Below are 14,265 nucleotides of genomic sequence, written 5' to 3' on the forward strand. Positions count from 1 at the left end.
TTGCTTGTATGACAGGATATAACCTTGCTATTTGGTTAGCTCTGTGTGGTGCTTCTGTAACGCAAATATGCTTGCAGAGTGATGTTTTTCACCAAGAAATCCCTGAATAAAAGAGACCGAGACATAATTCTAAGAGGCCTAAATATTTCTATGATCTCAAAATACTCAGCATGAAATCTGAACCTGAAAGTAGGTAGCCTCGTGTTTGTCTAAAAATTTATATGCTTTATCGAATCAGAAAGCCTCAGCAATAAGAGTGGGTTAGTATTTGAATGCAAATGCTGTAATCTGCCCTTGTGACCCTTAGTATGAAAAATTAGTTTATTTATCAGCATCTGGCTACATCTAGCCACTTTCTGAGAATTTGTGTTTCCAACACAGAACTGCAGCAACATCAGAAGTGTGGCCAGCAGGTTGAGGGAGGTGATTCTGCTCCTCTGCTCCACTCTCGTGAGACCCCACCTGGAGGACTGCATCCAGCTCTGGAGCCCTCATCATAAGAAGGACATGGACCTGCTGGAACGTGTCCAGAGGAGGGCCATAAAGATGATCCGAGGGCTGGAGCCCCTCTCCTATGAAGACAGGCTGAGAGAGTTGGGGCTGTTCAGCCTGGAGAAGAGAAGGCTCCGAGGAGATCTTATTGCGGCCTTCCAGTACCTAAAGGGGGCCTACAGGAAAGGTGGGGAAGGACTCTTTATCAGGGAGTGTAGTAATAGGATGAGGGGTAACGGTTTTTAACTGAAAGAAGGTAGATTTAGATTAGGTATTGGGAAGAAATTGTTTACTGTGAGGGTGACGCTCAGGGAAGTTGTGGATGCCCCGTCCCTGGAGGTGCTTAAGGCCAGGCTGGATGGGGCTTTGAGCAACCTGGTCTAGTGGGAGGTGTCCCTGCCCATGGCAGAGGGGTTGGAACTCGATGATCTTCGAGGTCCCTTTCAACCTAAAGCATTCTATGACTCTATGAAAGGGAACACCAGGGAGGTCGCCTCCACCGCCTCCAGCCTTATGCTCCTCCACCTGCCCCCCGTCCAGGCCCCACCGGGCGCGGGTCCCCAGCGCGGCCCCGCCGGACGGGCACACCCGGGACAGGGACGCGGACGAGGCCTCCTCTCCACCAACGAGCTGTTCGCTTGAGGCGGGCCAAGGCGCGAGCGCTGCCGGCACCGCATGCGGCCCAACGGCCGCTCCCGCGCGCCTCTTGCCACCGGGCCCAGCAGCGGCAACTGCTGCTCCGGCGGCCACGCCCCCGCCCTTCAGGCGAGCAGCTGCTCTTCCCCATAGCCACAACCTCACTGGGCTCGGGCCGCTGCCTCGAAACCAGCCGCCGCGCCGGGCTCGGTTCAGCCCAGTCCGCGCCCCCTCCGCCGCCAGGCGGGGCGGCTGCCAAGTCCTACCCGCGCCCGATCCACAGCGGGGGCGGGGCGAGACTAGCCAATGAGAGGGCAGCATCCTGTAGGGGGGCGGGGCTGGGTATTGAGTGGCAGCTCGGGAGATAAACAAGTTGTCGCACTGTTCAGCGCCCCGCAACCCGCGGCGATGGGGGCGGCGGGGAAGGGGGTGTGTGTGAAAAACACGTTCGTCCCAGCGAGAGGCGCCGAGCCCGGCCGCACTCGCCGCTCCCGCCTCTTCCCCGCAATGTGAAGAGTCAGCAAGTTCCCAGCGGCCGCTGAAGCGCTCGGTGTCTCCGGGGAACGAAGTGCGCCGACGCCGGCTGGCAGGGGCAGCCGGGGGCATGCCGGGAGTTGTAGTCCTGTCACCACGTAGTGTCCCGCCCGCGCCGCCGGGGCCGGCGCCCGCAGCCGCACTACGACTCCCGGCATCCCCCGCGCCGCGCCGCGAGCAGCCCAGTTGAAGCGGGTGGCGGCGGAGCGCACCCCCTCCCCCCCGCCAAAAAGCCCCGAACCAAAACAAAAACAAAACGCCCCCCCCCCTCCTCCCTCCTGGTCCGCCCGCCCGCCCGTCGCCCCCACCGAGCCCCGGAAATGGCGGCGCCGGGAGGGGACTCCGCCAGCCGGGGGTGCTGAATCCGGCCGCCGCGTCCCCTCCCCGCCCATGGGCGAGACATGGACTACGAGTTCAAGTCGAAGCTGGCGGCCGAGCGCGAGCGGGTGGAGGACCTGTTCGAGTACGAGGGCTGCAAAGTGGGCAGAGGCACCTACGGGCACGTCTACAAGGCCCGCCGCAAGGACGGGTAAGGGCCGCGCCGCGCCGACGGGCCGCGCCGCCAACGGCCGCCGGCTCCCCACCCCCCTCCGCCCCCGTCCCCCCCTCCTTTCCCCCGCCGGTGCCCTTCCCCGGAAAGTTTCTGGCCGCCGAGCCCGCCCGGGCAGCCCCCGCCCCGCCCCGGTAGCGGGCCCCGGTGCTCCGGCCCTGAGGCGGAGGCGACCCGCGGCCCTGTGGCGCGGTGCCCTTTGCAGCCGCCGGTCGGTGCCCGGCCGCCCGTGGAGCCCTGCTTGGCGTCGCGGAAGGGGAAGACCAGCCCGCCCGCCTCTGCCCCGCCGCCCTGCTGTCGCGGTTCCCCCCGCCTGTGCCCGCCGTCCGGGCGGGCCGTGGGACGCGGCAGCGCTCCACCGCCAGCGGCGGTGACGGCCGAGGCCCCGGTGGCGCGTCCCGCTCTGCCCCCGCCAGCGGGCGGGGGGGGGGGGGGGGGAGGGGATATAGGGGGGTGCCATGTCAGCGGGCTGTGCTGTTGGGATCGCCCGTGGTTTCCATACCGGGTTTCACGTCATCGCTTTCATCTTTTGTGTCACGGCGTTCGCGCTCTGACATCCCGCTCCCAGAAGTTGCGAGAGGGGGGTTTTGGGAAACGAGCGAAGTTTGATGCGAGGGAGCACTGGGCTACCCACCGCCCAGCTCCCCGGGTCGGGTTCTCCCGGCCGGGCCGATGCACCCGAGCGGCCCGGGAAACCCCCGGGGAGGGTGTCGGTGGGTCCCTGGTCCGGCCCCAGCCCCCTGGCTGAGCCCACAGCCAGGCAGGCTTGGCTTGGGTCTGGGAGGCTCCTTGCAGGCAGCTTCTGTCGGTACCTGGGCAGAGGTGTGCCTCCATCTCCCCTGTTTCCCGTGCGAGAGCACCATACCTGTCCCTGTCCCCAAATACCTGGCTGCTGGCTAGATCCAGCGAGGTCCGTGTATGTTGGCTGAGCAGGGCTCCCTTCTTTTCCCTGGGGAGAAGACAGCCGGCACCATGGCATAGGTGTCCAGCGGATGCCATTTTCGCTGTGCACTGTGGTTGAGAGAGCAATGGGGAACTTGGATTGCAATTTGGGATTGCTTGGCTGGTGGGCAGGCATTGAGGAGGAGCAGTCCTGAGGCCTGGGTAAGGCTCTCATGCAGGTGCAGGTTCCGAATGCAACCCTTCCCTTCCAGAAGAGCCATTAAGTGCTTTTTCACTGTGGCATGTGAATAGTGCAACAAACATGGACTGCATTTATGGAAGTGTTCTAAGCACACTGTAAAGTTTGATTAAAACATACTTGCAAATCGCAGGTGATACCTTTCTAACAAAATAAAGCCAAAGGGTAAGAGTCTTCCATTATAGGCAACCAAAACTTTGAAAAAGACTGAATATGGAAAAATGGCTATTTTTTAAATAAAGTTCTGGAAGTGGTTAATAGACTACTGCTGCTTTGGATTAATAGAGAAGTCCAGAGATTTTTCTGTAGGAATAAATTGCATTCATGTGTATCTTGAAAAATTTAAACTCTGAGTTAAGAGGATATAATAACAAAGTGATTAATAACTGAAAGGTAGCACACTAATTCAGGTGGAGGATTAAATGCTGGGAAATGAGCTCTGATTCTGACTAGCTTGCTCTGCAACCTTAAGAATATAAGAGCATAGCTAACTTGAAAAGGAAATGTTAAAGCTTTTCTGGGTATTACAGCTGCCACTGAGCTCTTTAATATTTGTGGGTTTAGTAGTTGTGCTTTTCTTAAAGTTTTAATTTATTTATATTTTATATATATGTATATGAGAGGACATGGTAATAAAAACACCCAAAATCCTGGTAAAATGCTTTTTGCTGTTCTTTGATATAGTAATCCTAAAATTACTGCTTGTAAGAACTGCATAAAAGAGGCAGAGCTTTGGGTTTTCTGTTTTATGAAAAAATGAAATTTGATATTTATTTCTAATTTATCTGTTTCATTTCCGTCATTGGCCATGGAAGGCCATTGCAAGAATTACTTTGATCCTATAAAGCACCATAAAGGACATCTTCAAAATCCTTACAATAATAATAGTATTATAAATGCAAATGGGTAGTAAAGCAAAAGTAAACATGATAAAAAGATACCTAATGTGTCAGAGCTGGGAATAATCAAAGGGAGACCTTGAGCCATAAGAAAACTTAACTGGTAAAAGGAAGTGCAAAGTGTCAGTAGGCAGTCAGATAGATTGAAATGCAATATAATATGGCACAAAAGTAGCTGTACTATACAGTCAAAGGTTTTACTTCGTTGAAGCTTGAAACTGGGTTATTCTCCCTTTTTTTGTGGCTTTCCTTTTTATGACATTGGTGACTACACTCTCAGTTGCTTTTTTGTAACTTTAGGACCTTGGGTGAAAGTAAGATGTGAACAAGTTGGGAAAAAAAATTAGAAAACAACCTAAATCATTAGGATTTCCTTATGAAAATATCTAGCTAAAATATCTCTGTGGGGTGGAGGGTATTTAGCACTAGTTCTTAACTTTAAGGGGTCCTTAATGACGGAGAGAAACTTTTTCCAGTGCTGTCAACAGGAACCCAGCAGTGATGCGTATTTGTAGTGTGCTGATCACTGGGGGATTTTGAGCCTCATGTAAAGGAATTCTTCTTTGGCTGATCATAGAGACTGTTTCAGTACTTCAAATTTGCAAGGCATTCCTGTATAATAGAAAAAAGATTCTGGCTACTTGCTTCTTATAGTCAATTTGCAGTCTCAGGAGGCTGAGGGCAATGAGAACCTTGTAGCTCTGCAGAAATTCCACTGAGAGCCTGTCACTTCGCGTGTCAAAAACTTGGCGTATAAACTTTATGAAATAGTAAAATGTGTTTATATGGAGCTTGGCAAGCTGTTCGATAAAATGCTTGTAAAAAAAGTGGTTGCATTGCTTAGATCTCCGTGAATGACTTGGGCATAAAAGCAGTTTTTCAATAAAGTAACAGCTTAGTTTGGCTTTTTCAGCCTAGAGTAGAGTATCATTTGGGCATGTTTCTAGTGAGCTGATTAATTTCTATGCAAGTTAAAAGATTTTTTATTTTTTTTAAATAGGCAGTCAGATTTGAATAGCGTTGGTGTGACATTTGCATGCACTGCATCAGCATCTTTTTAAAGATGTTGAGCACCTGCAGCTTCCATTTATTTCAGTAGTGTTTGTGTGCTCTGATGAGGTCTAGAGGTATTACCTGCATTTAGCACCTGGGTTTACAAAACTTTCATTAATATCTTATAGTCCAGAAGGGCTAGAAAATAGGTCTTTACATAAGCTTTCTAGTGGTTTATTTCAGTGTACACAAAAACTGGATCGGTAGCTTTGAGAGGGGGAAATAGTGATATAAGCCTCGTGATTGCAATTCAGTTGTCAATGTTAAGTTTTTGGCTCTATGTAGCTGGAAAATCTGTTACGATTTTTGTGTGTGTGTGTGTACTACCTCAAACTGTTATGTTGAGTTTCGCTAACATGTTTTTTTTTTTTTTTTTGGACACTTGTTCATATTTGTCCAGTAAAACAAAGAATGCCATTTTTCCAGTCATGGTTAGGAAAGTGTGATGTAGCTTCATGCTTTACCTGTCCTCGTTATGTTCCTTGCCGCTTCTTTGATCACAGCTTAAGCCACGATGTTGTGCTTAGTTGTTTCACTTCATGTATCTCCTTATCACATGGGAGACAATTTTTAGGATGAAGCAAGGGTTGGAAATTCTGTTTCTTTGTTGTATATGCCTGAATTATTTCTCTTTACTCTTTGGGAAAGATCATCTATCAGTCCAGGCCACTACAAAGCATTTCTGTTCCTTCATCAGGATGTCAGCTCACCTGCAGGATGATGTTTGGACGAGTCAGTGAGCTGAAAAGATGCCACTGTTGGTTCGTTAGGAGTGTGTGAGGAATAATGGGATGCACGAGTCAAGCAGAAAATAGGCCACTCTGTTCCTCGTTCTGTAGCCGTCACAGCAGATGTAACACTTGCAAAAGCTAAAATCTTCATGTGAATAAAACCTTTCTAGTTACTGCTGCTTCTGCTTACCTTTAAGCAAACAATTGAGCTGGCTGCTTTCTCTCACGCTATGGCTGTGTTATTTTTCTTTGACTCACTACCTGGGTTTGGGCAACAGAGGTTATTAAAATAAAATAACAGGCCTTCTTTTTTTTCTTTCCAAGTAACTATGTAGGTAATGTTTTTAATCTATATGTTTCAAAACACCTTTTAAAAAGCAGGTATGTGCTTCTTAATCTTGTTATGGAGGGAATGACAGAAAGACAGAGCGATCAGCTTCCAAGAGGATGGCAGCAGAAGGGCCAGGAGTTGGACCCTGGGCAGCTGCCAGGCTCACCACCCACTCACTAGTGGGTGCTGCCTCTTCAGACCCTCCTGCCGTATTACTCTTTAGCAAATATAAAAGGTTTCACACTGCCCTGTACTGTATGATGTATCAGTACATGGTGAAGTGTGTAGATTTATATGCTAATATAGTAATACACTTAAAAACAAACAAACAAACAAACAAGTCACTATTTGTAACTTGTCAGATTGTTTTGTTGTTAATGTATCGTTAACTTCAAACAAAATAATTGGTATAAAACAGGCTTCACCTTAGCTGCCAAATACGGAATTTCCTCTTGGAAATTGGGCAACAGATGCAAGTCCAAAAACATCAGTGTAAAGTACAGGCATAGGAGGGGGAGGAGGGGGAGACAAATTAACCTTCTCTCCCCCCCCCCCCCCCCCCCCCTTTATTTTTTGAGTACTGTAAGCTTCTAAATAAAGACGAGTGTCTGTTTTCCTCCTTGGATTGATACAGGCGTGCAGAAGCATTAATGTAAAGTTCTTAACACAGATCTGAAGTGCTACAGCATCCAAATCCACGCAAGAGTTGAGTGGAAGTTAGGGCGTAGGATGAGAAGGGAGGACAAAGTGTGTAGCCAAGGCAAGTGTATCACCTAGCCTAGGAATGCTGGGTGTGGTCCTGGCCATGTAACCTTTTTTTTTTTTTTTTTATTGGATGAATCTTATTTGTTTGAAGCAGAAGTGGAAAAATATTGATTAAGAGAGAAAAAAAAAATAGTGTGCTGTGAGGCATGGCTTTATTGAAAAAATGGGCTTTCTGCTGGGGTGATTTGCTGTGGTTGGGATTTCTGCTACTATGGTTATGTTGTGGCACTTGGTCACATTATGACTGAGATCACTGTGGTGATAGAAAACTTTTAAGTGTAGAAGAGACAAAGGTAAGCGGCTTAGTCTTTTAAATCAGTGTTTATATAGCAATAATTTGTGTACTGTTCTCCCATATGGGTATTCTGCAGAACTTAAATTACTGAAGTCATATAGCACGAGTGTGTCAGGAAATGAAACTTGCAGTCAAGTTGACTAAATGCTACAAGTGAACAGTGTTGGCAGTAAAATCACAGGGGAATGGGTACATGTGTACTGCAGTTGTGTTTACTGTCAAGAGAGAGGCAACTCATTGATGTGGCAAGGATTATACTCTCAAGTGTGAAACTGGAGTGTTATGTACCCATGCAAGTTCATACTTGTAAGACACTTGAGACTCTGTAATAGTGTATGTATTTACATCTTATTTCCTCTATTTGACATTGTCTTGAATGTAAGTAATTTGAGTTTTCAGCTGTAGTTGCTGTTTACTAATCTAGTCCTGTGACAGGCTAAAGCACAGAAATATTGACCCAAGTCAGAATGCAGTTTATTTGATCCTGAACAATTACTTTTCTCTGCAGCAAAATCTCTGCCAATCATGGTATCTGAAAAGCTGTGTTTTGCTCCTCACTTTCATAATAAGTTTCATCAAGAAAAAAAAATTATCTTGAGGAAGGTAGAATCACAGAATCACAGAATCATCAGAGTTGGAAGGGACCTCTAGAGATCATCTAGTCCAACTCCCCTGCTAAAGCAGGATTGCCCAGAGCACATTACTCAGGACTGCATCCAGGCGGGTCTTGAAAATCTCCAGGGAAGGGGACTCCACAACCTCCCTGGGCAGCCTGTTCCAGTGCTCTGTCACCCTCACCGTAAAGAACTGTTTCCGTGTATTTGAACGGAACTTCCTGTGTTCTAACTTGTGCCCATTGCCCCTCGTCCTGAATCGCTGAAGGTGTTCATGCCTTGATGTAATCTCTCAATAGCTAAGTAAACCTAAATACTAGGTTTACCTGTGAATCCTGAAAACACTTGTTAGCGCTGACCGCTCTTCATATGCGGGAGGAGGAGCAGCAGAACTAAACCAAACCTGTATAACTAGTTGCCTGCAATGCATTCTAATAAAAAAAAAAATCTAGGAAGAGATCATTAGTATTTCATAACTGTGCCTTACTGAGAGCTGTGAGTGTAACTGTACTGTGGCTTTGCTTCCTGCTTTCCTGCTCAAGAGGATAGTGCAAGCGGTCATGAGTAATTTTTAGTGTTTCCTACAGGCTCTTGCATATGGTTGCTCCCATGGCTATATTGTCCTTTTTTCTGGTACTCTTACTGAAACCAAGTGTAGGAATCTCTTCAGTCCCTAGAAAGCAAGCGGCATTTAGCTGGTGTTTTGTTTCCTGTTAATGGTGAGCACAAAGGTGGTGTGGTGGTGGTAGGAGCTTGAGGAGGAAAGGAGGTGAGTCCGGGTGATGAGATGTAGAAGAGGTTGTGTTTGAGAGAAAAACAGATCAAGAATTCTTGACAAGGTTGCAGAGGGAGACTTGCGCTTAAATTAGTCCATAATAAGCTGTGAAGGGAAAGCTCTCAAGATTTACTGGTGGTTTTTTAAAGAAAAGGAGAGGATAAGAAGTTTCCTGTTACAGAGTGAGAGGGTTAAGAGTTTTCCAATAATGCTACAGGAAAAGGAGGTAAGAGTTTGAGGGGGAAGAAGAGATCCCTTTCTGCCCCCCACTTGGTAAGAGGATGCAAAGCAAGGTAGAACAGGGGCTGGGTCAGAAGCTGAATACTTCCCGTGTGAACTACTTGACATAGAAATTTAGTATGTTGGTGTATTTATGGGTCATCCAATCTAATCTGATGTATTGTAGCTAGAAGCATTGGAAAACTTTGTTCATAAATTTACTTTCAAGATGAGTGTTTTCGTATCATGCATGATTTAAAAACAAAAAAAAATAAAAAACCACCAAAAAACCCCAAGCCCCAGAAATTGCCGTGATTCAGAACACTACAGATGTGTTTGCACAAGCAACCAGAATTTCTGCGGAATGTTCTAACCAAATTTTACTAGAGATTTGCTAGTAACATTAAATTTTGCCATGTCTTTTGAAAATACCTGCTGAAAAGGTGTTTGCCTCTTCTGTGGCCTTAAGCTAGCTCCTGATTTGCATAGATGCCTTCTGACCCAAGTCTTTCTCCTCTATTTTTAACTGCTAAGTTCTACATTGTAAAATAAGATTCTATTTGCATGTGCTCACTGCTGCTTAATGTACAGTTCAGAGGATGATACAGTCCATGTGTATGATCAAGGGATTGCTAGTGGAAGTGATTGGCAGCTCTTACATTCTGCTTCCAAAGATGTGTTGTTTCTTGAGCTTCCTTGCTGACATTTGAGAACTGACACAGGCTGCGATTTTTTTTTTTTTTAATTCTTTTTTTTAGTCTCCCTTACTGAAACAAAGTATTAGAACTTAAAAAGATTTATTTGATTTATTTGTTTCAATAACAGCATGTTTGCCTGAAGCAATGCTGAGACGGGTCCAGGACAACTGCTTTTAGAATAAATTGGCTAACTCGGCATGTGACTTTAGGAAATGGAAAACAATTTCTACTTGTATAGCAAATACAAAAACTTTACTGTTTTGACTTGACTTATGAGTGTGATGTATCTAAGTCACTTAGGTTTATAAAAGACCTCCCAGCTCAGGGGACTTGGTTTACATGGATCACTTGACTATAAGTTAGATGATTGACAGATAAGAATGCTAGTTGTGATGATTTTAGAAATTATTATACCTCTTTTGAACTTCAGCTGTCTCAACAGATTCAGGAAGAAAAAAAGCACAGAAATGTTTTAAATCAAAATGAGTTGTTATTAAGAGAATCCTGTTATGGTCTTTAAATCAACCGATACTTAACTTCTGTATCTGAATTTCTTAGTATGTTCTTAGACTTTTCTGTGGTAGCACAATTCTTTGGTTTAGCAGTATTTTTTTGAGAATTTATGAAATATTAGTGTATCTTATAAGACTGAAAGAAATGTAGAGATAGTGTTAACTGATCTCTGCAAAATTGGTGTCTATAAGTATGTTTTAGTTTTTTGGGGGGAGGGGGGGTTATTTGTGTTGTGTTGGTTTTTTTTTTTTTTAAATTGGAAAGCAGAACTGACTTCTCTTGTGAGAAGGATTGGAGGAACTGAGATTACTGGAATAATGGATCGCTGAAGGGCATTATTGGTATTTGCTTCTGTCCTTTCTAGGTTTAACATTTTTTAAATAAGTACTTTCAGATGAGGCTACTACATAACTGCATGGTTCTACTTCAGTTGTCATCTGTTTTCTACAAAGTTCATGATCTTGAAAAGTTTTAGGGTCATTTGTCTTATAGATGAAACCACACTGGGATCAACCTTTCCAATAGGCAAAGCTTCCTGTGCGTGCTGGGAGCATTGGATCGCTCATGTAAGGATAAGGGTTCTGAGCTAAAAAAGAGCCCAGATACAAACTGGGGGCAGTCTCAGAGAGGATGGCTTTAAACACATGTTTCTATAAACTGGACCTTGTGTATGATATGATTATTTTTGTGTTCATCGCCTGCTGACTTAAGTAGAAGATGCTGCTGATTTCATTCTACAGTCAAGGGGTAATAAATGCTATAGGCAATTGACTTGGAGGCAGAAACTGGGTGACTAAAGACCTTGTTCCTTCTTGGGAAGCAGCAAGACCCTCTTGGTGGTTGGAATAAAGACATCTGTAACTTTGTGAAATCCTAATTGCCTGATGTTGAAGTGAGAGGAACAATGTAGATGCTCCGTTAGCAAAAATTTTTCTTTTTTTCCATTTCTGACTGGATGAAATTGAATCATATGGTGACTTTGTAGAATTTTGTTCTGGTCCTTATACCTGTTTGTGAGGGTGTTTTTTCTACTCAGCAACTTTCCAACTTTAATAATTGTGCTCACTTGTGTGGAAAATATTTCTGATAAATCCAGGCTTTATATATGCTTGAGAAGAAGTATTTGATTGTGTAATGAGCTGGAAAAGAAAAACTAAATAACTGCAGGTTTTAGGCCATTGTCCTTCTGATAGGTCTTACACTGAGGCAATATTTTTTCTTCTGCTATAGGTGAACCTAAGGCATTATAATGGTTTAGAAAAAAAATCTGCATTTGGTGTTATAAGCTGAAGTTCTTGCCAAACATCCAGAAGAAATACAGGCTTCCTAATATTTGGTGTTTTAATAGTAATTTTCCACCTATCAAAGTTGTAGTATTTAGCAAGATTTAGCACTACAGAGAGACATGATGCACATTAAGCTGGACTGTGTAGTTACAGTATGTTTTTACATTGTGGCTTTAGGACCTATACTTATAAAATTACTGAAAGCCAGACAGCTAGTGTTCTTGACATTTATAGTTAGTCACAAACATTCTTATAAGTGATTTGGTGAAACAAAAGGTAGATTCTATTTTAGAAAATTCTAAAGGACCCTGTGTCTGTGGCCTTGGTAAATAATTCACAGATAAATAAAAGCTCGTTTCCTCTTTATTGCAGAGGTATTTTTCTCCTTGCTGCTGCGGTTCACTGATATTAAGGTAACAAATCCTGACATGCAGTATCCTTTCTGGAAGGGAGGTATTTCCTGCATCTGTTCATTATCTGTAATCAAGCCTGTCTATAAAGAAATAAGATCAGGTACACCTCTGTCCCCTGCTTTACTGTAGCAAATGCTGGGAGAAATTACCTGGAGCAGCAGAATAATTTTGCAGCTTTCAAGGTTAATGTGAGCACTTCAGTTTTTACCTTTATAAACAGGCTGTCAAGTCTGCTTATGCTGATCTGTTATAAAGTAAACCTACTTGTATGAAATTCACAGCTCTCGGTCACTCCAGATATTTTGGAGCCAGTCTAATTTTAGCAATGGCAACAACCCTGTAGCTGGTTGAGGTCTCCAAATCTTCATCAGTAGATTTGGAGTGAGGGTGGCAGGGACTGAAGTTGTGCTCTCTTTCCTTACAAATACAAAGTTTATTATTACAGCGTAAAGGCTATATTTTCTGAATTAGAAACTACTGGAAAAAAAAGAAGAGGATATGGTTAGGTTATGTGTAATGGTGCTGGAATAGTTCCAGTCTTCTCATGTTGATATTAAAGAGACCTCTACTCCCAGTCTAATGAAATTATAGCTGGGTAAAGGAATTTCTTTTAATAACATAAAAAAAAAAAAGTCCTATCAGTGCTCAGATTCACTGTTTTGTCTTTTTAATGCGCTGTCCTAACATACATAAAGAACACACCACCTATGGTAGGTTGGTTTGTTTTGTTTTTTTTTTGTTTTTTTTTTTTTTTTTAATAGGTATTTAGCATCTTTTGTGAGACTCTGTGGAAGCACACAATATAGGGGTGTTGTGTTTAGTGGCAAGTAGCTTAGCATCGCTTTAAGAACTTGCCTTGTTCTTTAATATGCACATTTCCTCTGGAGTTCATAAACTGGTTTACAGAGGAATAAACAAATAGAAGGGTAGCCATATCAACAGCTGGTTTTAGAGGTATGCCTGGGGATATTCTATAGATGATAGAACAAAATCTGGGTATAGTGCAACTTCTAATAGGGTGCTGTGATAACACTGAGTGTCTATTCATAAACTGATGCCGATGGTGCTTTTAATATGATCTCTCTTATATGGGTGCAACAGGCCAGATTTTCCAGCAGGCTAAGCTCTGTGTAGCTGTTCTCCTGCATGTTTCTCATAATGTATGTAATGAAAGTCAGATATTTTTTAAAAAAGGCTAATTGTTGCAATCAGTTGTTCTATATTAGAATGTCTCTGCTGATTTATAAATGTTTATAGTACTTAATTTTAGAATGCTAATTTCATCAAACAAAATTTTAAAAGTTCTCATTTTTTAATTTTTTTTTTTTTAAACCAAACAGTATCATTGTTTTAACAATTCTCAGATTGTATTGTAAGTCCTGAGTTAGCCTTCTTTTGGGCATGCATTTATGCAAGTCCACAAAATTATTGGAAAATGGAGGAGGAAGTTATGCTTAGTGTTCAGGAATTTGGTGTTACTGCATTTTGAGAAGAGTAACATCTAAAATACCACAAAATTCAGCCCTTTATTTCTGCTATATTCATAAATTCCAGAAGGGCTTCATTTATGGACTTCAAGTCTTGGAGGTGGCAGAAGATAAAGAGAAGTGCTGCCTTCTGGTGTTATTGTATGTATATGCTGAGGTAGCTGGTGTCACCTGGGATGTTTGGAGGGGCACCAAGCAGAGTTTAGTGGGTATCGTCAGGCAGTGACACCAATGAGCTGTGTAGCATTCAGGCCCCTTTTTGACAATTGAGATTATAAGGACTTTGAAACAAAAGATTCAGAAATGTAGTATGATGTGTAGCATAGTGTTTCCATTCCGAAACGTGTTTTACTTGTGTTTACCCAGATCAGCCTTGGAGATTCTCTTTTCACTATAGTGCCTTCTATATTGCTTAGTAAAGATTGTCCTGTTTGGTGTAGGTTTGTTGCCTTGCTCCCACTCCCCAACTTTACTTTTAGATGATGTTCCAGACAAGATGCAAGCTCAGCTTTTAAAGATTGTGTAGTCGTTGCCTGCTGGGGAGGTTGGCTTCCCACCCTGCCATTAAGAGGAAAGTCCAGGCTCAGGTTAGAGCAGATGAGGTGACATACATGTCTTCTCTTTCTGTATAAGAAGTCCTTTCCTGTGCCGTACACGTATGTGCTCTTCTGTTTGCAACACCAAGAAGGTTCCCACCAAACCTCTGAGGGTTGCATCAGCAGGCAGGTGAGCTACACAGTCCACAGACATTACTGAAATGGTAAACTTTTCACCATAGTGGAATGAGGTAAAAGTCTGCTGGTTTCATCCATTCTTTTGATGGCCAAAACCAG

At 44.1% G+C, this 14,265-nt stretch overlaps 1 protein-coding gene across 1 annotated transcript in view; it reads left to right on the forward strand.

Moving 5' to 3' along the window:
* Nucleotides 1-2,000: 2,000 nt before the first annotated feature.
* Nucleotides 2,001-14,265, forward strand: part of CDK19 (cyclin dependent kinase 19) — a 130,713-nt gene continuing 118,448 nt past the window's right edge. Inside the window, exon 1 of the mRNA XM_082480431.1 lies at nucleotides 2,001-2,191. Coding sequence (XP_082336557.1) covers nucleotides 2,064-2,191 — 128 coding nt within the window. The 5' untranslated portion in view covers nucleotides 2,001-2,063. The remainder of the gene's footprint in view (nucleotides 2,192-14,265) is intronic.

Source organism: Vanellus vanellus (genome assembly GCF_965231255.1).
Source record: "Vanellus vanellus genome assembly, chromosome: 3".
NCBI lineage: Eukaryota > Metazoa > Chordata > Aves > Charadriiformes > Charadriidae > Vanellus > Vanellus vanellus.